Below are 23,197 nucleotides of genomic sequence, written 5' to 3' on the forward strand. Positions count from 1 at the left end.
TGGTCATTCAGTACATTTAAAGTAAAATGTAACCAGTTTATTGATTTTTGGGTAAACTTGAAAACTGTATAAACATGTTTCATTATGTGAATAACAATGACGGTATTTTAGTCACTGTAGATATAAAAGGGCTGACTTAAAAATAATGATGTGCACTATATTTAGAACATTTTCACAACAAGCTCTATTTAAAAGCCTTTTTTGACAGGGAACTGACAATGTTATATTGCTCTCTTTAAAAACAACCAAATTCCATAGAGTAAAAAAATAAAAAATATTTTACAGAAGTTGCTGGCGCACTGTTACCTTTACTTTGTGGTTTGGTTGGTTTAAATCATCAAAGCCATGTAATAACTGGCTAATGAACTACTCAAGGTAGCAGCTTGTGAGCTCTGCAAAATTAGATTATTGTTTTAGACAAATGAGTCGTGTGGCTTTGAAGAGGGCATAGAGTGATGCAAAAGCCTCAGTTCTCTGTTTGAAAGGGCTTTCTAACGTCAAGGCAAAGCGTGAAAATACTTTAAATTACACTTAAACTGATTTGTTTTAGATAGATGGGTTCTTTTCCCAGTATCCTGTTTCCTGTTTCTCGAGACTGGGGTGTGTGCAGAATGCAGTCTAATGTATTGCTTGTAATACACTTGCAGTGTAAAAGTAGCTCATACAACTTTACGTCAAAGAAACCAAAATATTCCTTTAAAACATGTACTTGTAACCATTTTTGAGTTTACGAGGAGATTTGCTCATAATATGGGTAAATGTTACGTAAAGATATGCTAAGCATACATGCATTTTTTACACTACACAGGCTATAACTTTTGTATATCTCTACATCAGCAATACATTTCTGCACATGCTGAGTGTAACCTTTAAACAATAGTGACCTTCTCGTGTGGAGATACAGTGGAGGGAATCTGCGACTGTTCATTTTCTGTCAGCCAGTTTCGTCGTGCCAGCTCCTCCCACTCTGCCTGCATCTTATCCCAGAACTCGGTATCTGACTGGAGACATCAGAGAGAGGGGAAACAGGGCACGGATGAAGGATGGATTGATGGGAAAGAAGAGGAGGGAGACAGGAGGGAATGAGTGATTAGTGTGCTGTAGAACAACCGCTCTGGTTACATTTCTCATCACCCTACTGTTGGAAATGTCACATCTGTCAGGCTTTGAAATATATAGACTCCACACTCCTGCTGACTCATCATCATTGTATGTCAAGGCAGAGTTTAAAGAGACAATTTGGATTCAGTTTTGCATGGGGAGAACATACAAACTCCACAGAGATGGGCTCCAGCCTGGATTCAAACCAGGGGCCCTCTTGGTGTGAGATGACAGCGCTAATCACCACACCACCATGCAGCCCCAGGTCAATTGTATTTTAAAAGAAAAAACAAATTAGTATAATACAAAACTATTTAAATCTTCGGTATGAACGTTTACTGAATCTGTTGAATTTATAAGAATTTCTTCATTGCTCATGAAAAAAAAAAAATCAGATAGAAACTTAAAAGTCTGCAGTAGTTTGACATTTGAATTGTCATTTGCTGGCATTTAATTAGCTGACCAAAGACTAAAATGTTACTGTGGACGGAAAACCCGGCAGTTTGATTTGCCAATTCACTTCCTGTAATAGCTCTCTCATTTTCAGTCTGAGATGAAAGCTAAGCCTGAACCTCTTCGATAAAAGCTTAAATTTGTCATTTCATTTCCTTTATCAACTAGCATGATTTGTGTAATGTCAGCCTTGTTTTGCAATCATAAGATGGGATGCTATTATTACTATATGCAAAGGAGAGCAAACACTTCAAATGAAGGTTGTTCAACAATATAAAAAATAAAATAAAAACTTTCAGTCTTTAACAGCTCATTTGAATGAAAACATTTCCATATGAATCCAGTGCATGACTTCCTTTCAGAACTATTGCCATAAATACAGACAGCCTCTGAAAAGGCCCCCACTGTGCAGCTAATGATTTTCATCACAGGAAGGCTTGGATGATGAGCTTGCCTCATTTCACGAATTAAGATCATTGACAAAAAATAGCTTTTTTTTACATTTGTTCTTTTCCTGAAACAGATTTGATTAGCTCTAAGTGAGTGTTTGTTTGTGTTCATACAACTAATCAGGTAAGGCAGACCTGAAAGGACACAAGCTGTTAAAAAAACACATTGTTCATGGAAGCAAGCAAAGAAGAAGCAGACAGTCGTGATGGAGCAGAGAAATTTTCAACAAATGTTCCTACTTTGGATTATTCATTTATTTTTTGCTCATATATGAATTTATTGCACTCATTGCATAAAACGGTAAGATTTGGAAATACATTACATCATAATTCAAGTTCTGCCGTGCAGAATGTAGGGGGATATATCAATGTAAGCTTTTGTGCAAATACAGTTAATTGTACATTTCATAACCTTAGAATGAGTAATTCATAACTACACTTCCTCTCTCATGGAGTTCACCATGTTTCAATATCATGCTTCCATAGTAGCCCAGAAGGCACAAACTGTACAGCTGAGGGGGTTTTCTGTTTTTGTGAAATTTTTAAAACTAAAGCTGTTGTTTGGTTTCCAGACAAATTCAGTCTGTTCTTATCTACTTAGTTATATAAACACACGTCTAGTGTGCGTTTCTTACCCATGGCTTTGATGTAATGCTAAAAATCAATTAAAATATTTTTTTCTTTCCCAGCAAGACTTTGGAAAAGTACACTAGAGTCATAGGGATTTTTTCTGGGACAAAGAGAATACATGCCTTTGTCTCCTCTCACTTTGGCTACTACAATGTTTAGCTCCTTTTGCCAAGAAATGGAAGAGCATCAATATGTTGAAAAATCTGCACCAAGGGGTCTAACTAAAACAATGAGACTGGACCATACATCTCCTTTTTTTTAACATGTTTTCTATTGTCATCTGTTCTCCTTTTTGTATTTGAGACTAAAACTTTTGATATATTCCAGAATTACATATACTGACATATTGGAAATATATGGACACCAGAATTATGGCATATTTAGTTATTGTTTTGCTTTTGTTTGTTTCTTCTTTTATGGTATGATAATGGGGATTTAGAGTGGCAATGTCTGGTGGTTGATCCTGTAAAGTATGATCTGTTAGGGTCTTTTTTAAGCTTTACAACCACTAGACAGTAAATTGATGATTTGTTGTTAATCACTGTCATTGTAACATACAGCAGTTGCAGAATTTTCTCATTGTGCGGTATCAGGAAAAGGTTATTTTTGTTAGTTATACCAACATAGTTTGTATGAATTGGACATTATGTTGGGATCAAGTTTCACAGTTGCATTGTTGTTGCACAAAGAGTTTCTTTTTTCCTGTGATCTTTCTGTATATATGCAGTTAAACAGATCTTAATGAGTGGTGCCATCGCTCCACATGCACATTACAGTCACTGGTGTCACATTTAGTGTTGTGACCTCAAAAGTTGTGTGCTACAAATTGCCACAGTTTTTCATTTTCCAGCTGGCTGATATCATGATTCTTGGCTGTCTTACTGTCAGAGGCAGAGCAAACTGGCAAGAATAATGCCAAACAGAGCAGAACAGCCTTGTGTGACTTACTGAGTCCTCTGTAGCCAGAAACTCATCAGTACACGGCAGCACGGTTTACAGTTAGTGTGTGTGCAGTGACACTGTAGATGGGAGCAAAGACAAAGAGACATATTGTAAGGGGGTTTGTGTTTGTGTCAAAGGTCCTTACATCTCAACATGAGATGAGGCTTTTGATTGACATTGAGGATGTAGTGTGGCCCCTGATCGTGAGAGATGGCAGGTAATTGCAAGGAGCTGACGCTGACACAAACTGCCTGAAGGAGAGAATCCACTGTTGGCTCTGACAGGAAGTGTGGTATAAGAGGCAGAATTTGCTGCTACAACTTCAATTAGAGTATAGGCTTACACATCGAGATAGGGCTGGGGTTCTTCGCTGGAGCCCTAGTACTTATTGAGTGCCATCAAAAATTATGTCTTTGTACAGTTCTTGTTGCTTTTGAATGCAGTTCTGAATCTTACTTCATATTGTTATGATTTTTTAATAGAAGAAATTTGGGATTCTTGGATTCACAATGGTTAAAGTACACAAAAGTACAGTAATCTTATTAGCAAACCAAAACCACTCAGAAAATACCTCATTATCCAGATTAAGTTTATCCAGTTTTTTTTTTTTTTTTTTACCAGATATTTCATATCAATCATATCATCAATGTTTGTTTGTGATGAATGTGTGGTAAAAAGTCACAATGAAAAGAATAGCTGTGACCAACATTTTCAAATATCAGCCCTTTGGCAGTCTTTGCACAGCGCATAATGTCTTCCTGCCTGCCTTTAATCTTCATCTTGATGCTTGTGTGAATGGTTCTCAAGCTACAGCCATTATGGTAATTTACATAATGTGGCTTTAATAATTTTCATTATTTTTCACTGTGCTGTGGGCCTATGTTTGCACCATGACTTGGTTCATCATCTCATTACTTGTGACTACAGACAGTCAGTTGTTTGTGCTGTGAAACCCCATTTAGAGTGTAACTTATCTGGCCCACAGGATGACAACAAATTGCTTGCATAATTAAAATGGAGCACATATGTGGATGTATCTTTATTTCCCTCAAAATACATATTTCTTTATAATGCTGTGAAGTATTTTTTAACACGAGCATTGGCAGTTTAATTACAAGTAACAAGGCCGAGGTACAGCCAGGTAATTTAGATTCTTGTGTGTCTATGAAGGAAACCAATATCTGTGACTTTAATATCAGCTGCTCTGAGACAGAAAGCTTCCTGCAGCAAAACACATCACTGCTACTTAGAAATGAACTAGGGTTTGGAGGGGATTCATTAGTTGCATCAACAACACAAACTCCTCCACTTTTAGAAGAAATCTATTTTTTCACTTTGCCCCAAGATCGCAATTAGATCTTAGAGTAAATTTCCATTGAGATGAAACAAAACAAAACAAACAAACAAAAAATGTATTTCACAGGAAGTGTGAAAGGTGACCTATGGAAAAAACAACATCACATTAAACTGCCAGTTATTAGCACATACACAGGTAAGCCCTAAAATTTTGACCATCTGCCTGATATTGAGCATGTCCTCCCCCTTCCTGTCAAAAGAGCTCCGATGCATACAAAATTGTTAGGGTCGGTGGCAAGCGTCAAAGTATCCAAAGCATCCATGTGAATGCCAAGATGCCAGTTTTACCAGCACTGAATAGCATGTGGACTGTCTTTGGACAAACATGATTAGTCTTTTTGCTTAGACAGCTGTGAGACAAGTGCACAAGAACCATCTACAAAGTGCATCAACAAAAACATTAGCAGCCTCTCCTGTCTCTAATCTTAAAGTGGGATATACTGCAATAGTTTTTTCCTAAAAATCTCTTCCCAGAAATTATTCTTGGGATTAGGATTATTCTAACTGAGAGTGAGAGAAGATGCAGTTTTGCAGTTATTTAGTTGTCGTTCTTTCACTATGGACATCTAGTTAAATTATGTATTAAAGAAGTTTGTTTTTACTCTCAATTATAGAATTTAGACAGGAACAAAATGGCCAGTGGTTGATTATCATAAAAAGGAAATTGTGAATGTGTAATAGGATTGTATTAATAGATTAAAATCTACATCTGGATCAGGCAAACTATCCTTGATCGATTGGTGCAAATGCTTCTAAAGTTTACTGTAACAATATCTGTTTACATAATTTTTGAGCTGTGTTAACTTGAAACAACCACATGGATTTGGGTGACTTAGTCACTTTGCCCAAAGGGCTTTCATTTAAAGTCTCATTATTTACCTGTGACACAGCAGCCCTCTTTGAAAATAAAGGAAATAAAAGAAAAAAGACAATTGAAAAAAAAAATCTTTTCATCTCCAGAGCAGGGCTGGCCTGGCCTTTTAATGTTTAATTAGCCATCCACTGCTGTGCTGCGTCGACTAAGTCCGTGGTCAGTGAGATAAAAATAGGAGGCCGGAGCCCCGATAATGTCACTCGCGGAAGAATATAGTACATTACAGTGGACAGTGACAGAGCTATGAATGTATTTTGGCATAGAACAGGATTACCTTCTGTATGGATGTCTTTGATGACAACATGTAGAGCTACTGTTGGCAGGGAATTACTTGTACTCTTGTGTCGTAGACATCCACAGTAACTACAGTGAGTTATGAATGTAATGCACATCAAACACAGTATCAATCAAAGTCTGACCTGTAATATCAACATATTTCACTGGGTTTTGTATTTCTCTTTTTTCTGTACTGGATTTCACTCACTCCTCAATATAATAACAGTGTATTGCACACAAAAATCCTTCAAATGCAAAGGCCCTTTATATATTCTGCCAGCAGTGCGCTTGAATATGAATGATGAGAGGGCAAGGTGTTTGTTTTGTGTGATATTTACTTTTGCACATATTGTTTCAGTTTGCTTTCTCAGCACCTTTTTGCAGTGCGTTCACTTGAGCTCAAATTCATTTCCTCTTTTTGTTGTTAAAGCTGCTTTTAGATTTGGACATGCTGGGTGTTTGGTTAAAACCTTCTGCTTATACTGTTTTTTTTTTTTGTTCTACCTTCTACTTTCTGATTATAAAGCTGCATCTCTAACTTGCATCCAACTGAATTGACTCTGCAATCTCAAATCATACCAAGGCTATTTCAAAATCCTAGATGCTGAAGGAGAAATTTCCCTGCTGCTATTTTAATCAAACAGGAGGCCTCACAGTCACCTTCATCTCATCTTTATCACCACCATGGGAGCGCTTTCCCATGCCTCTCAGCTTAAGACATTTTCCCCAAAGTCACTGCTTAGCCTACAGATGTTCCTGTAGTTTGCTATTTAGTGACAGTATTATACTTTCTCTTACTTAGATTAATTGACAGTGTCCTCATTTGACATGCACAGTCGTTTATCTGCCTCAAATATCGCTTTATCAACCAGTTTGTGAATTAATTCAATGCTCCCTCAGTTGCATCATTGCCATTTCACACTCCCTTTTCAATGATTTTTATGTCTAAAAGTATAAAACCTGTAGTTTCTTATCAAGACAGCTTTATAAAATAGGTGTTATTTAAGAAGCTAATTCCTTGACTGCTTCTTTTCTGGGCCCTAATTTCCTTATGTCTGTCCCCCTCATTTAATCTAATGACATGGAAGTGAGGCTATGTGCTGACTTAATGCCCTCTGTTCTGTCTCTACCTCAATTTCTTTAAGGATTTCTTTGAGTATGAGAGAACACGTGTATGTGCGGCTCCTTAAATGTGAATTATGTGATTTAAGGCTTTGACATTGACAATTAAAGCAGAATGGCTGACCACTTGCACCTGAGCTTGCCTAGAGGGGAAGTCGACACTGAGGCCACAAGACTGAGGCTGAAAGATACTGTTACCAATCGATGCTCCATGCTCAGACACTTATCCAGGAGCATCTCTGAATATTATCACTCACCTGACCAGCAGATCCTTTTGTATAATCAAACTGGAGCTACTTGGTTGTATGCAGCTTATACGAAATGGGAGTTTGTTGCTAAGTTTGGGACGGGCTCCCCAAGAGTGCCGGTCCACTCCTCTGAAGCTGCTCCTCTCACTTTCTCACTGTCTTCCATCCTTCCTCTATTATTTATTGACCATTACACATTGCTCAGTATGCGATGCGACCCTGTGTAATGCAGATGTAACTCAATAGCTCAAAGGTTGTTGGAAGTGATATGTCCATTGTGTGATAGAGCTGTTTTCCTAAAAATCTCTTTTTCTTTTTTCTGAACCGAACAAAGCACTGAAACTCTACCGTTTGGTTCTCAGGTATCTGCGTATGATGTAGCCTTTCGAAACTATCACACGAAAGTGTCCACCCGTATTTCATAGAGGGATAGAAACTCATTATAGTTTGAGCAGAAAATCTCATTTCTTTTTGCCCATCTGATCATTGAATCAAAAATGAACAATGACTTTGAAGAGGGAAAGGTGATGAAAAAAGCTTTTGAGCACAAAAGGAAAAAAAAATCTACCTCTTCCTCAGTCATCTAAGTTTTCAGGGTATTTCCCAGGTTTTTGTTTTGGAAAACTCTCTTGTGTACCTGGATTGTAAAAGAATATCAGGGATATTACACAACTCAACACATTTAGTTTGTCAATACACAGATGAGTGAATCCATCTCTAATTACCATAACTCTGCTGTACCCTGTGATATCCGATATGTCTGGCTGCGAAACTGACTGACCTATTTACCTTGCTATTGTTAGGCAGCCAAGAGTTGTGAATATCATTTTAGGTCAACTATCTCATGAACTCGAATGTGTAGATTTAGCACACACGATTAAACTGTCAGTTTGCACCACAGGGATGAATACATTTTAGGCTGAACAAAAGCGATCATTTGGCAGAGATGAGGAAGGCTGAAGGAGTCAAATGGAAATTGACTTAATGGAACTTCAGGTAGATACTGGATTCGTGGCACGTCTTGCAAGAGCCGTTATGAGGCTACATGGGCAATGATTTTGGAAATGTTTCTGTTTAAGTTTCAATGGCTTCATTTTTTTTTCAGAATTGCCTTTGCATTATCCCATATATTTCTACAATAACTAATGGGACCCCCCTCCCCCTTTTTTTAAAAGAATAAACTGGAGTTAGGCCAGTTGATATTAAAGATGTGTTTCTCTGTATTAGATAGAATAATTCTTAATAAGTGCTACATCAAGTCATTTAAAAAATACAATTCTCAAGCTCATCAGTCAATTCCTACATAAAACTCACCTAACACCTTCAAAAAGTACTGTTGAACATTTGATTGAAACCATATGTTTGGCATTTTCAGGTGTTTTGTAATAGTTCCAAGAAGGTTTCCTGGATAGTGTTTAAACCTACTGTCCTATTTCTCAGATCTACATTGAGAAAATCACTTCTTTCTAAGTATTGTTTGGTAATCTATCCAATGAGTGCTGCACAGAGAAACTACCAGCTGTGATAAAGAAACAAGAATCATGAGGTCACTGAAATAATAATTTAAGGTATTTGTGTATGCATCTCTCTCTTACGCTCTCTCTAATCTTATATATATATATATATATATATATACATGGTGTATGCTTAAGTTTGAAGCTTTTATTTTGCACCAAATTATTGTTTTTTTCCTATTAGAAATGTAGTGTGTGTAATACAGTAATTCTCCCCCTGAACATCAACAGTTCAAACAAAGTAACTGAAAAGTCAATTCTGCCATGGTATAAGGTATGGATTTAACTGATTGGCGGTCACAGTAAGAGGGACAGTGTAGCTGAGCCTATTAAGATCCAGTGTCTTGCTCATGAAAAGGAAAAAAAAAATCTCTTGAAATGAATTACAAGTTTTTGTATCTTTTGGAAAGATATAAATATTAAGGCAAGCAATATCAAAAGTGTACTGATGACAAGATCCAGATCCCAGTGTTCTATCCAAAGGAAAGTTTTTTGCAACTTGTACACCACACACACATATACACACAAAAATACTGTGGACAAGGATGTCCCACTGATGAAATAAATTTCCACCACGAAAAATGAGAAACATACTTGGCCTTTCCTGTCAAGTCTAATTAGAAAGCAAAGGTAAAGATAGTTGTTTTTTGACAGGTGACTGATGTTAGGTGAGGTACTGAGCTGCCCTTGGCTTACCTCAACAGCAGCCTTGGCTCGCTCAAACTCCTCCTCCAGTGACTGATGTCTGGACAGGAGGGAGCTCCCCCAGCGATTCTCCTTCGTTAAGCGAGCCTGTCACACACAAGCATTTCATAATATGAATATTTAAGCCAAACAAAATCCATTACATATCCACCTTCACTCAGAACATACAAACATACACTCATTTGCATAGAACGTCACGCATACAGAGCCAGAGGAAGAGGCGGGAAGGGAGAGTGTGCAGGGTCAGCCATCTCTGCTGTCTCAGGGACGAGTAAATATCCCTGCCTCAACAAAGCCTCTGTCATGCTTAGGAAGGCCAGCAAAATCACTTCTGTCAGCAGCAACCCCACCACCCCCCACCCTCCACCACCCAGCCCCACTGCTCATCTGGACAACATGCTCCTTATCTAGCTTCTCTCAATTTCACCCTCCACCCGAGCCTTGCCCATTCCTGTGCACCTGCACATGCGGTATCTGAAATGCTGATAAATTCTCTGTGACGAACATGGATATGAAGCTTGGTCCTGCTGTGAAAATGGAAACTGACCAATTTTGGTGGTTTTTCAATGTTGGACTGAATAATTTCCATGATATCATATTACAACTGTGGAAGTAAACGATTTTCAGATTCTCTTCTCATGCTCAGATGTGATATGGCACCAGATTGACTGTAAATAGCACTGGCTATATGTATCCCACAGCTAGCAAATCCATTACAGAGACCAAGACTGCTCTATTGTTTTCCTTGCTTGGCAGTCAGGCTGGCCATTACCTGTAAAAATCCTCATTACTGCTGACTACCATCATTAAAGATTAATTTTGTTTGCCCATTGTTACTAAAAATGTGTATAACTACATTTTGATTTAAAAGAACAAAATGCATGCTGTGTAAAATAAAATCTTGTCATATTTTCAGTGCTCTTTGTGTCTTGTGTGAAGAAATGCAGTTGGTTTGTTAAAGGAAAAATCCACCCAATAACAAATACAAAAGTGTCCTGTTGCTTTCTGGTCTTTACAATGTTTCTGTTTTTTTTTTTTTAATATATATTCTGGATAGGACAGGATAGTATCAATTCAGCTTTGGTTAAAAGTTTAATGTCAAATGTTTTAACAACCCTCAGATAAACATGACCATTTTTAGACTCTGGTGCTTGTTTTCAGAAGTAAATATGGCTTCATTCTGAACCCATCATTTCTGTTGTTTTACACAAGACTCAATAGACCAGAATGCAATGCAGCATTCAATGTGTTTGAAATTAAGCATTTTTTGGATCCTCGGTTTAGTAGACTATGCCCTTAGTGTAATCATAATTTTCACATTTCTTCTTTTAAGGTTGTTGGAATTACATTGTGGAGATCGTAAAGACAGACCACAACTTTTATTGTTACTATATATTCTCGCGTGGTGCATAATCAACTTGAAATTCTAAAAATGAAAGTACAGACAGTTTTGCTGCTAGATCTATGTAAAACTCCATGTTTTATGTTTTCTTGTTTAACATCACAGTGTTGACTAAGAACATAAAAAGTGGACATAGCCACCACGATGTCGGTTAATGAAGTTTTCTTTTGAGGATTAGAGTTTAGCTTTTGGTCACCTCTATCTAGGTGTTTTTTTGAGCTGGAAGTGACCATACATAAGAAGCTGGACCAAGGCAATGATACTTTAAATGTATCTTTAAATGATCTAATTTATGATTCCTAATCATTTGTAGGAAAATTGTATCGAGTTTGCATTTCATGAGGGACGTTGATCGATTTTAAACGTTTTTTAAAAGTTTTTGAGCCAGTACCCAGTGACTGATTGTAGTTTAAGGCATGTTGGTGTCACGTTTGGAGTTTTGTTTTGTTATGTTTTCAGGTTCTTGGTTTATTTTCTTATCATGTTTTTTTTCCCCTGTCACTTAGTTTTACTCAAGTCAACTGTTTCTGTTCTATAGCCGCACCTCATCACCAATCACCTCCCCACAGTATTTAGTTTCCAGGTTTACTCACAGTCATTGCGAAATCCTCACTTAACCTTCCATGCCACGTTTGTCAAGTCAGGTTTTTGCCCCACGTTATTTATTCATAGTCTTGTTCATGTATTTCCATACTTGCCTTGTCTTGTTTTTTTTACAGTTTAGTATTTTTGATAACCGGCTCTGCCGCGCCCTTTGTTCTTTTCTCGTGTTTTTTGTAAATAAATCTCAGTTTTTTTTTTTAGATCCGCATCTGGGTCCTCCCTTCTCGCACCACGAATCGTGACAGTTGGCTTCACATTTCAGGTCTAGTGGGTATGTCCATCTTTCATATGAAGCTTCTGTTAGTAATACCTGTTCCCTCCTGTCTGCCCTCATACCCTGGTCTTTGGGCTTTTGATCCTGCTTTGCTTTATCACTTTATCACCTTCTATCTCACATTTTGCGAAGCTCGCATAATTTTTCATTTTGTTGCTACTACTCTGGACAAAAATGAGCCTAACCACCAATCCTCAAATGTGTTTGAACCCTGTTACCTATCACAGCACAGCTTTCCTCCAGCTTCATCTAGTTTATGATCCAATATGGCATGAGCCAGAATAATAAACAATAAAATTAATAATAAATTAATAATAACATGTATGTCAGTTTTTACTAGTTCTATTCGATGATAAAAATTCAAATCTCTTAGTTAATCTCTTAATTAACAGAGCCAGAGTTTTGATATGTCACATTTTAATCTAAATACCAAGAATAAACTTAAGTATTCATCACCACCTGATCACTCTTGTGGTGCATTCGAAGCTTTTGTTATTTCCAACACAACTCAACTTTCTAAGGGTGGATTTTTCCTTTAAGCTCAATTGTTTGAGGCAAACACTTTTGTTAGTTCAGAGTGTGAACATCACATGCAAGACACGTTTTCTTTGCATGCACTTTTTGTTTGTGTTTGTGTGTGGTATAAGCCAGCAGGAAACTAAAACCACTCTTTACAATATCTCTGTTAGTGAGTTACTATGTAACCCCAGATGGAAACAAATACAATGTTTATTTGCCAGTAACTACCCTCCATCTCTAACTGCTGTCATTTTATCCAAAATGTATTATCTATGAGAATACTGAAATGGTGATATATGCTTAACTAGCTTGGTGAGATCAACACTAATGGGTTCAGAGTAAGGCAGCTGAATAATTCATGGCCTATTAATCTAACAATGGCGTCTGGAAACAAGACCCCTTTGTAGACCTACATAGAGACATCAACGAAGGAGGAAAGCGCTTGACATTTGGACCTCATAGCACCACGAAGGAACAATCTCAAGGATTTCTTCAAAGGCACCTTTTGGTTTCAGAAGAGTCGTATTTTTTGGCCTTTTAATGTAGAAATTTACAAGATGCCGTGATGCTGTTGTATTGGTGCAAATGTATAAGTCTTTCATTGTTATATGAAAGGATACATAGGGAGGCTTACATGTCTTCCACTAATATACTGCCTGTTGAGCTGAAATGGAAGAATTATAGGTGTTAGGACAAAATGATGGGTTAACAATGACACAACAGGGTGACTTATTAGATACAAACTTGAATATCAAGGCCGGGTTATCATGCATTTGTTAAAATCAAATACACCCTTTCATGGAGTTAATACAATGGATTCACCATCAATCAATATGTTTGAAGAAACATGTTTCATGTATATGAAGCTGTTTTTAAAACTGAAAAACCGCTTGTAATGCACGAAGAGAGCATCCACTAATGTTGATTAATACCCGCTGTTGTCTTACTGAGAACTTACTTGTGAGGCGAGGGCAGACTCTGGCTCGACTTTGGTATTTGCTTCCAACTTGTTCTTATTTGATGATTCTGATTGGCTTTTACAGTCTATAGACCTAAAAGAGAAGGCATGAAGTTGTTATTAGATTGCTACACTGATTGCTACCATGGCAATCAGTTTTTTTTTTTTTTACTTTTACCGTAGTTGAATAGAATTTACAAATTTCTCCCATATTTTGAAATAAGAATCATGAAATTACAAACGTAAACTGAACTGACTTGTATAACCATAAGATGTATTTTTTAAAGAATTCCTATATAAAAAGGCTGCTAAAAAATTAATTTGCAAAGTGTCATGAATTCACAAGTATTTTAATTTATTATCCAAAAGTAAAAATGTTGAAAGTTAATGATCTGAATTGAACTGGCAACCTGTCATGGGTGTACCCTGCTTCTCGCCCGATGGCAGGTTGGCTCCAGCCCCACCCTGCGATGCCGGATAGGATGATACATGAATGGATGAATGGATGGATGGATGTGAACTGATTTCTCTGCTCTGATACAAGCAGTGGTAAAAAAAGAAGCACTTGTTCCATAATTCTAGCTATTGTGTGTTAATTGACTTGTATCATTCATTAAATGTATCTGTTTTTTTAAGTTCATACGATTTTGATTATGGCTAAACTATCAGGAGATTTCTAAATATATCCAGAGATTTTACAAAGGCTCAGTGTTCATTTTCCAAAAGTTCAAATGGTTATGTGTAGAGCTGTTGATTTAAAAAAGTTTAATGTTGTCACAGCATAATTTGATTTAAGTTGTTATTCAAACTAATTAAGTGTAAATTGTAATAGTTTTGCTGCAAAGAAGGACATATCATTAACTGAGTGAAAGTATGGAGGCTGGAACCTGTCACACCTGCCACTGGGTGTGAGGTGGGGTACAACAGTTTAGAGATCACCAATGAACCTAACATGCATGTTTTTGAATAGAGAACATACAAACGTCTGGACACAAATCTGTTGCAAACAGTTTGATAATGCATTAATGGAAACCATGATATGATAAACATTAAAACCAAAATTCTGGTTGTGTGACAAATGATGAGCCAGTACAATAAGTGATTATGTCAGCAGATTCTGTCAGTGTGTAGCTCATCAAGCTGACCCGACAGAAATGTTTCTCTTTGGATGAAGAATGAATAGATGAATAAAACTATTCTTGGTGTCTCTTTTTGTTTTTGTCTGTGATGTGCCGGTAGTGCACAGTATTATATTTTAGCTTTTCCTTTTTTAAGCCAAGGCTAAGGTCTTATTCTCTTCAAGCAAAAAAAAAACAAAACAATATAAATAGCACAAATTACCATGTAGCCTGTTAATGAAAGTATTCTCATAATGGCAAGAAGATGGTTATGATTATGGATATAAATATGAAAACCGTAATTACAGGAGTATGTTTAGCACCCCCCCAACATTTGGTAAATGCTAGGATTGGTTTTAAAATGTCAGTATGTTGCTGTTCTCATGAATGACTTTGCTATGACACTGATTTCTGATCAGAATAATACAAAGAGCTGAACCTACCACAAAAGCTCATTGGATGAATTTTTTGAAGAACGCCGTCTCTCCAACTTCCATTTTCTGTTGCCATTTCTCTCCGGGTTGGGATTGAGTTCTTCCCATTTATCCAATGAGCCAATGGTAGCTGGTGGCAATAATGCAATGATAAGAATGATAAATGATCAAAATAAAACATCATAAAAGCATAGCATCACTTTTTGATCACATGAGCTGATCATAGAAGTTCCAAGTGAACCAAAACCTGCCCCTCATTTAATTTGGAGAAATGCTAATTTGGTTTTGTTAAATTTCACCTCAGTGTACGAAGCAATCAATGCTGTTTATATCTTATAAAGCAAAACAAAGACAGTTGGTCACATTTCTAGCAGGTTTTCCTAATAAGAAAAATCCCCACCAGTAGTCCAGTATAATCAATCTCACTGCCATGACATTTGACTCACTCTGCACTACTACATGTCACTTTAACCTTTTCAGTGGGCAAATACAAAAGTAATTGGCCATTTCTTTGATATGTTTTTTGAGATGATTGCTGTCATTACAGTAAATTAGTTTGATCCCCCTGTGGCCAATTTTGAGCATGTGTGAGGTCAGTTCTGCAGCGGATGATTACAGTTATAGAAGGTTGAGAAGGTAAGAAGGTTGTGGTGAGGAGCGAGAGAATTACAGATTTTGAGCTTTGGGGTGAAGAGACGAATGCCAGAATGCAGCAATAAAGGTTATGTCATTTAATAGGTGCATGTAAGTTAACATCACAAAATAGATCAGATAAAGTTTCTGTGGTCATGTCCAATCCAATCCAACTTTATTTGTATAGCGCTTTAAAAACAACACAGTTGGCCTTAGTGACATATATATATAATACAAAGTGAAACATAAAAATCATAAGAATGAAATAAAAACAAAGTAAAAACTAAAAACAAACAATAAAAACAATAAAAAGTCAACACCTCAGACTGAATGAAAAGCCAATGAGAAAAAATGTGTTTAAGGGAGGACTTAAACACAATAAGTGAGTCAGCCTGCCTGATGGTGCAAAGGTAATTCATTCCACAGTTTTGGGGCAGTGACTGAGAAGGCACGATCTCCTCTAAGTTTTCTCTTTGTTTCAGGGGCAACTAGCAATAACTAATCTGCTGACCCGAGAGAATGTGAAGGAGCGTAAAGCTGAAACAGATCAGACAGATGCTGTGGGGCAAAGACAAACAAAAAGAAGAATTTTAAAATCAGCCAGTGAAGCGATGCCAGAACTGGAGTTATGTGCTTGTGTTTTTTATACCAGTTAGGAGCCGAGCAGCAGCATTCTGAGACAGCTGTAGACGAGCAAGTGATGCTCGACTTAGCCCGGAATAAAGTGCATTGTAGTCGTTTAAACAAATTGTAAAAAAAGCATAAAATGTCAAAGCATTTTGTGGCTCATAGCTGGTTCTTTGCATCAAAACTTTGAAAACCTGTTTGCTCCCCGGCAGTTTAAAATTTTTATTTTTTTTTTAAAACTGTGATTAACTTATGTAGAAAATAGTAATTCTACCTGAGTCAATAGATGCCCTCTCTGCGGTTCCCATGCTTGGTCCAGTCCGTTCAACCTCCACCTGGATCAGTTCTGTGTCATCTGTTTTTTTCTTGTGCGAGTTGTTCTTCTGGCTGTTGCCCCGGGATAACGGAGGACACTTCCTGTCCTTGCTGTTTCTCCTTTCGCCGGGTTCACTGAGATCTAGCAGGTCCAGTGTTGAAGACAGAACTGTGGAGAAATGACAGGGTAGCATTGCTCCTTCTACTGTGTTAATGATGAATGTTTCTACACATGATTACCTGAGCAAAGGCAATGAAGAGCATGACTTCAAACACAAGAAAACTGTGTTGTATACTGTGTTTTCCAGTGTCACCGCAAATTCGAGTCTAAACTTTTAAATGTCACTGAATAGGTTTTTCTGTGGTTTGGCGTGAATGAAATAGGCTGTGCAGTGTTCTCAGCAGGTGACTGTTAAGGCTATGTCACACATGACCTCAACAGACAGTCGAATAACGACACACGCCTGGGCACCTGATGTGTGTATAAGGAAGCACACAAGTTTTTCTTTGCTAAATCGATTGAATTTTTTTCTCTTGGTTTCACACCTTCCATAAACTTTATCAGAGATCCCAACTGTAAAATGAAACTTGACCACTGATTGATTTAAAGCATGATTTAAAGCATGTTTTATGATGAGGAACTTACTTTCAACACACATGTTAGATCACACATTAACACATAATGTACCTACTGTTGGTGGGTAACATAAACATAACTTTTGTTTGTTCATGTTATTGTAATAAGCTTTGTTCCTTTTAACCTTGTCAGGCAGTTAGATTCTCATGAGATTCATGCAAAAGATTGACAGTGCTGACCAATCAGCTGCCTTTATTGGCAGATAGTCTTCGGTTTAAAATGTAACATCTGTCAAAAATGGGTGCCTCCTGCAGTGGTTTGCAGACGTTTATACCATGTGTTATATCCCAACTGGAGATAGTTTCTTGAAAGAATAACATAGAATGATGCTGAAGGTTTTAGAGTTTGTCAACAACTGGTGCTCCACTGACTTCATTAACTCCATTGTTTGCCTGTGATACACACCAATAGACAGCTGCTTCATCCAGACCCATAACTGCAATTTATTCTTGAATCACCGGCCTTTTTTTTAACAATTTCAATGGATGACTTCACAGATTTTGTTACGTAACCACCTGGTGTGCCATGTTAGCTGCTTGGAGGAGTTTCATTCTTGTAATGTCTAGTGCCAGTTAAGTACAGTTTATTCATTTTTTTTCCGATCTTCTTAATATTGCCATTTTGATAAGAATTGGTTAAATTAATGTTGCATTGCATGGATTGTTGAGCCGTAAAATTTTCACAGAATGGGCCACAACCTATCTATTTGCATGTATTCTTTTTATTTGAGTGTAATTACATTGAGTTTATACTGTTTCTTAGATTTTTTTATTTATTTATTTTTTATTTGCTTAATCCAGTTCAGGGTTGCAGGGGTTGGTCATTGGTTGAGAGGCAGGGTACAGGGTTTTTTAATTCAAATTATACTTACAACCATGACTTTATTCTCCTCCTTACTCAGAGGTCTTTCGTATTACATCAAAATTTGTATCATTGTTGGTGGAAATGAAAATTTCTCCTTGTAATTATGCAGAACAATGGGTTTCACTTATTGTGCTACATGAAGCTTTCATTCTGATCTACACGGTTTCTGACATGGTGATTTGAGCTGTCAAGGGTACTTAAGATGCAGTTTTCCCTTTAGGGTGGACATGTTAAAAAAATGCTGCTGCTCTTTTATAGCAAATCTATATATATATATATGGCAAATACTCATTCTAAGAGGAAAGTGGCAGTCCCTTGAGCTCCAGGATGGTAAGTAATTTAGTCTCAAATTGGTTGAGCAGCATTAAAACAACAAAGACTTTTGTTTAGACTTACAGAACTTCTGTTTCGCATCTTGTGTATTAACTTTTTTTGTGGACATAGTTTGACTTGTTGCGGTGTTCTCAAGTTGGCTTGTTGTCCTACTGATGGCTTAATGTCATACATTTTTAAGATATGGTAAAAGATAAATTAGCCTGCTAACTTTCAGCAGTTTTTTTTTTTTGACTGTGGTGCCCGAGGATCGTGTGCTCAAGCAAATATTTCTACCTCTTCTACTCAGGCAAAAATGTGTGATGGCCAGTCACTGCTCATCTTCTCACGGCTTCCAGCTTAACTCCTCCCTCCTACTCCATATCCAGCAAGAGGCTCTCCCAGCTGCCTCGCCCAACCTGCGAGCAGCCATCTTCCTCTTCCTCTCTGCCATTCCCAGTACTGTAAAGGCCCTCCAGACCGACTGTGCAGGAAAGCCCCTACAGCTGATCTTGACCGGGAATAGCCAGGCTTCCCTCCCTTTGTCTCTGCATTGCTGGACTAGGTTCTGGTATTTGATGATCTTACGTTCTGAAGCCTCGATACATCCATCTTCCCAAGGGACCGTTAATTCAGTCAGGATGATCTTCTTGGCCTCCTCAGACCATACGACTGGGTCAGGTCCCAGAGAGGTTTGGACAACCTGGAGAAAATGGAGTTTCCTCCCTAGGTCCACCCTCATCATCCATGATGGTGCTGTTTACAGGAGGCCATTTCTTGGAGGATAGTGGTTTCTCCCCCGCCCTGACAAATTGGATGGACGGCACTGGGCTCGTATGGGCTTTCTGCTTTTTCCGTCTCTCCTGCTCCAAATAACACCAAATAACACCATTCAAAAGTAATTGGTACCACAAAAAGGTTCTGCATCCCGGAGAATTATAATGTCCTTTTAATTTAAACTGAATTACATTTTCTATTAAATTAATTTAGATAATTTTTTGCCCTGAGGTGAACAATATAACTCAAAGTAATGGTCTTGTGCACATAAAGCACATTGAGCACTATTTTTGTTGTTGGTGTAGATGTGTTTTGGACAGAAAACATTTTAAACCAAACACAAGTCATTGTAGTTGGTGCCAAAACAAGTCAGGTTAATTAATTACTGAAGGATTTCAAAGCCCTGGTTATTTGATTAAACTACAAAGCTTTCTCGCTCACCTCAAGGGACTTGGACTGTTTCTTTAGTTGATCACAAGCTAAAAAAAAAGAATACAGGCACATGACTGCATAATTGGCATGCTGCTGTTTTATGACAACCAACTGAGAGCATTTGTTGATTGAAATCTTTGCGTAATTAGAGAGTATGCTTGTCATCCATACTTTGTGCTCTTTAGATGACATGTACAATTACAAATCAAAGGAGAAACACTCATGAGGATGGATGCCGGAGCAGTTTTCAGCATTAAAAGTCACAAAAGCTGCTGGAGAAAAGGCAGGGATGTTAGGAATGTCTTGTCACTCATTGTCTCCTTAAAAGGCAGAGACTGGAAAAATATCACACAAACAAGTTTGTATAAAATGTCACGGCAATAATACATTTCTGTTTATTTGATTGAGTGTTATAATACAGGAGGATGATTGTAGGTTGTCAGATTAAATGTTTTTGCGATTGGAAAAGGTCTGCGTGCCAATATATCAATAAATCGCTAAACAAAAATTCTACTTCTGTAAGTTACAGGTGCTACATCTTTCAATCTTCAGTGTATGATTTGTAGGAAATATTGATATCTAGATCTACAAGTGTATATTTGGTCAGTAATGAATTAAAAAACGCTAACATAGATCACAGAAATTGCAGGTGAAATTCCTGAATCAGCAAGCAAAAGGCCAATAAAAGATTTTTTTTTCATGAGTTGAGATAATCTAATGCATTACGGGGATGGTGATCAGAGGCTCTTCTTGAATAAATAAGCTTTAGCACACATACGTAAATGACAGTTGATTGATATCCTAACCATGGTGAGAAAGACGTCTGTCTGCTTAGCAATAACCAGCCTGTTAAAAATCTCAAATTATGCTAATTTAAAGGTTCGTTATCTTATTTGAAGGATCCACTTGATGATTTTAAATAATTTAATGTGAAAAAAAGAAAGACAAAATAAAATAAAGCTTTTACTTATACGTTGCATCTAACACATTCAAGCCTGAAACCTTCCTTCAAGGTCCTCTGCTCTGTTTGGTCATCTCATTGGTGAAAAATGAAATAGTGTGAGGCAGCTGCTTGTGCAGATGGGGGGTGATAGCGATAAGGCTTTTTTGTCAGAAAGTCTTTCTAATGCTTGGTTTGGAAGGAGGTTTTTGTAAGCTTAACAAGTGGATTTGTTGCCTTAACCTAATCTATCTGTGAGCGAAAGTTCAGAATACCGTAATAATAAAAAGGCGCAAATTACAAGTAAAAATGAAATAGCCTCAGTTTCTGTAGAACTTGAAACCCCAGGGTTCTCACTGACGGCCCTGCAATGCAATACATTTGTCACAGTATGCTAAGTTAACTTCTTGAGCTAACTTTGCAAAGTCTTTCTGGCAGAAAGCCCTGTGGCTCCAGCCGTAAAGACCATGATTTTTTTTAGGTTTGGCAAACCGGCCTGTAGGCAAGGCTTTATGTAAGTATGTTAGATGGTGTTAAGTGATGAAGATAAAGGAAAGACAGCTGGGTCTGTCAGACAAGGGGTGTTTAGATCCCTGGCTTTTCCAGTCCAAATGATTAAATGTCAGTATAATTAAAATAAATACATAGATTTAAAAAAAAATTCAGCTGGTCCTTAATAGGTTTTAGAATTAGGTAAATACAACTGTGTTATTAGTTATTTAACAAATTCAAAGCCAAATTACAGAAGCAGTATGTGAAAATGTAAGTATGCCACATGATTTAGTAGAACCACCTTTACTGTATCAGCAATAACTTGAAGTAATTGTTTTCCATACCAAGTCTCTTATAAGTCTCTCAAATCGTTGTGGAGGAATTTTGGCCCACTCTTCTTTACTTAGTTGTTTCAGTTTATTGAGGTTTGTGGACATTAGTTGGTGCATAGTCCTCTTAAAGTCTTGCAAAATTTTGATGGCTGAAGTGTGGACTGTGACCGGATCGTTGCAACACCTGGATTCTTTAAGTTTTCACCCATTTTTCTGTAGACTTCCTTGGTCCCCTGTGCATGTGATCATTGTCCTGTTGCATGACCCAATTTTGGTCAAGCTTTAGCTGTCAGGCAGACAACCTCACACGTGTCTCTGGAATAATTTGTTACACAGAGGAGTTCATGACTGACTCAATGCTTGCAAGCTGTCCATAAAAAAACAAGCCAAACTCATCACATGTTCTGTTTGGTTTTCTCTAAATGTGGTGCTGTGCAGAATGACCAAACATCTCCTCTTTGGTCTGTTCTGTACAAATGGCATTGTTTCAGACATGTTGTGGTTTGTTCAGGTGTAACTTTGCAAATCTTGTACTGCCATGCTCTATGCTCTTTTTAGAGAGAAGAGGCTTTCTCCTGCAACCTCTCCAAACAATCCATACCATAGACCAGAGTTGGATCTTTTTTTTTATTGTTCTGTCACAAACTTTAACATTTAACACGCTAACTGAGGCCTGTAGAGACTGGGATGTAATTTTTTTGCAGTTTCTCTGAGAATTCCATAGTCTAACCTGAGGGGAACTTGTAGGGATGAGCACTCCTGGGAAGATTGAGAACCATCTTGAATGCTTTCTACTAGGAATAATGTTCCTCTCTGTATAATGATGGACTTCTAATAATTTTCAATAATAGTTTTATAATCCTTCCCAGATTGGTGAGCAGCAACAATTACCTATCCAATATGTCTGCTGATATCTATAGATAGACAGATAGATAGTTAAATAGATAGAGAGAGAGATAGATATAACTTTGAGTCTCATAACCAATTGTGTTGCACTGACAGCAGGAACAGCATGAGGCTTTGCGAAGACAGAAGGTTGTGAGCTTTGCACAAAATTTCTCCATATTTTTCTCAGCTGAATCAAAGCAGTCAGTGGCTTGTTTGGCGATGACACATCAGCTGTGCAGTCTAGTTCTGCAAATTATCACTCAGAAGATGGTACAGCTCATTGATCAGGATCCCATCCATGTGGAAACTAAGATGGCATTTGGCATCCGTTAAAGTCAGTCAGTCAGTTTAGCTCATTTATTTTGCAGACTTAAAAGGTTATAGGGAATGTGTACTGTGACGACGATCATTTGAAAGTTTATTTTGAAGATTTAGATCACATAGTGTTGTAGCTTCTGCTTCTTCAATAATTTAATGCCACCTTTCAGAAAAGGTTTATTTTGATTTATCTTATGTTGGTACAATACTTGCTAAAAGTCAAATTTCTGTGTGGATAGAAGCCTAAATATCTTAAAAAATGTGTGTCAATATTTTGATCAGAAATGTGATAGAAAATCACAATAACCGTGTTATTTCCTCTTTAAATATTCTCTAAGTATGTTACGCACAGAAAGCCAAAGCAACATGGAAACCCACAATGTCTCCTTAGCTTTAAAGCAGAAAGAAGGAAGATGCCTTGTGGCATTGCATTTATAATGTACCTCAGATATACAGCTATATCTCGTCAGGAAAGCATACAATATTGCCTCGAAATCCAATTAATGTGATAAGAGAAAAACCTTAATATTTTTTGTTTATTTAGGATAAACAACATGGATTTTTTCTGCCAGTAACAGTGATGGGCATGAAGGTAATTTAACAGACACATAATACAGATAAATAAAATAAAAACATCCTGTCCAGGGGAGGT

General features: G+C 37.4%; 1 protein-coding gene across 1 annotated transcript in view; it reads right to left on the reverse strand.

Annotated features, from left to right (window-relative positions):
• pex5la (peroxisomal biogenesis factor 5-like a) overlaps positions 1-23,197 on the reverse strand; it is an 83,840-nt gene that overhangs the window by 14,503 nt on the left and 46,140 nt on the right. The window contains exons 5-9 of the mRNA XM_072389457.1: positions 16,513-16,722; positions 14,988-15,108; positions 13,427-13,520; positions 9,662-9,757; positions 885-1,001 (exon numbers count right to left, since the gene is read on the reverse strand). Coding sequence (XP_072245558.1) covers positions 885-1,001; positions 9,662-9,757; positions 13,427-13,520; positions 14,988-15,108; positions 16,513-16,722 — 638 coding nt within the window. The remainder of the gene's footprint in view (positions 1-884; positions 1,002-9,661; positions 9,758-13,426; positions 13,521-14,987; positions 15,109-16,512; positions 16,723-23,197) is intronic.

The sequence above is a fragment of the Leuresthes tenuis genome, unplaced genomic scaffold (genome assembly GCF_036924035.1).
Source record: "Leuresthes tenuis unplaced genomic scaffold, fLeuTen1.0.hap1 SCAF_7, whole genome shotgun sequence".
Lineage (NCBI taxonomy): Eukaryota > Metazoa > Chordata > Actinopteri > Atheriniformes > Atherinopsidae > Leuresthes > Leuresthes tenuis.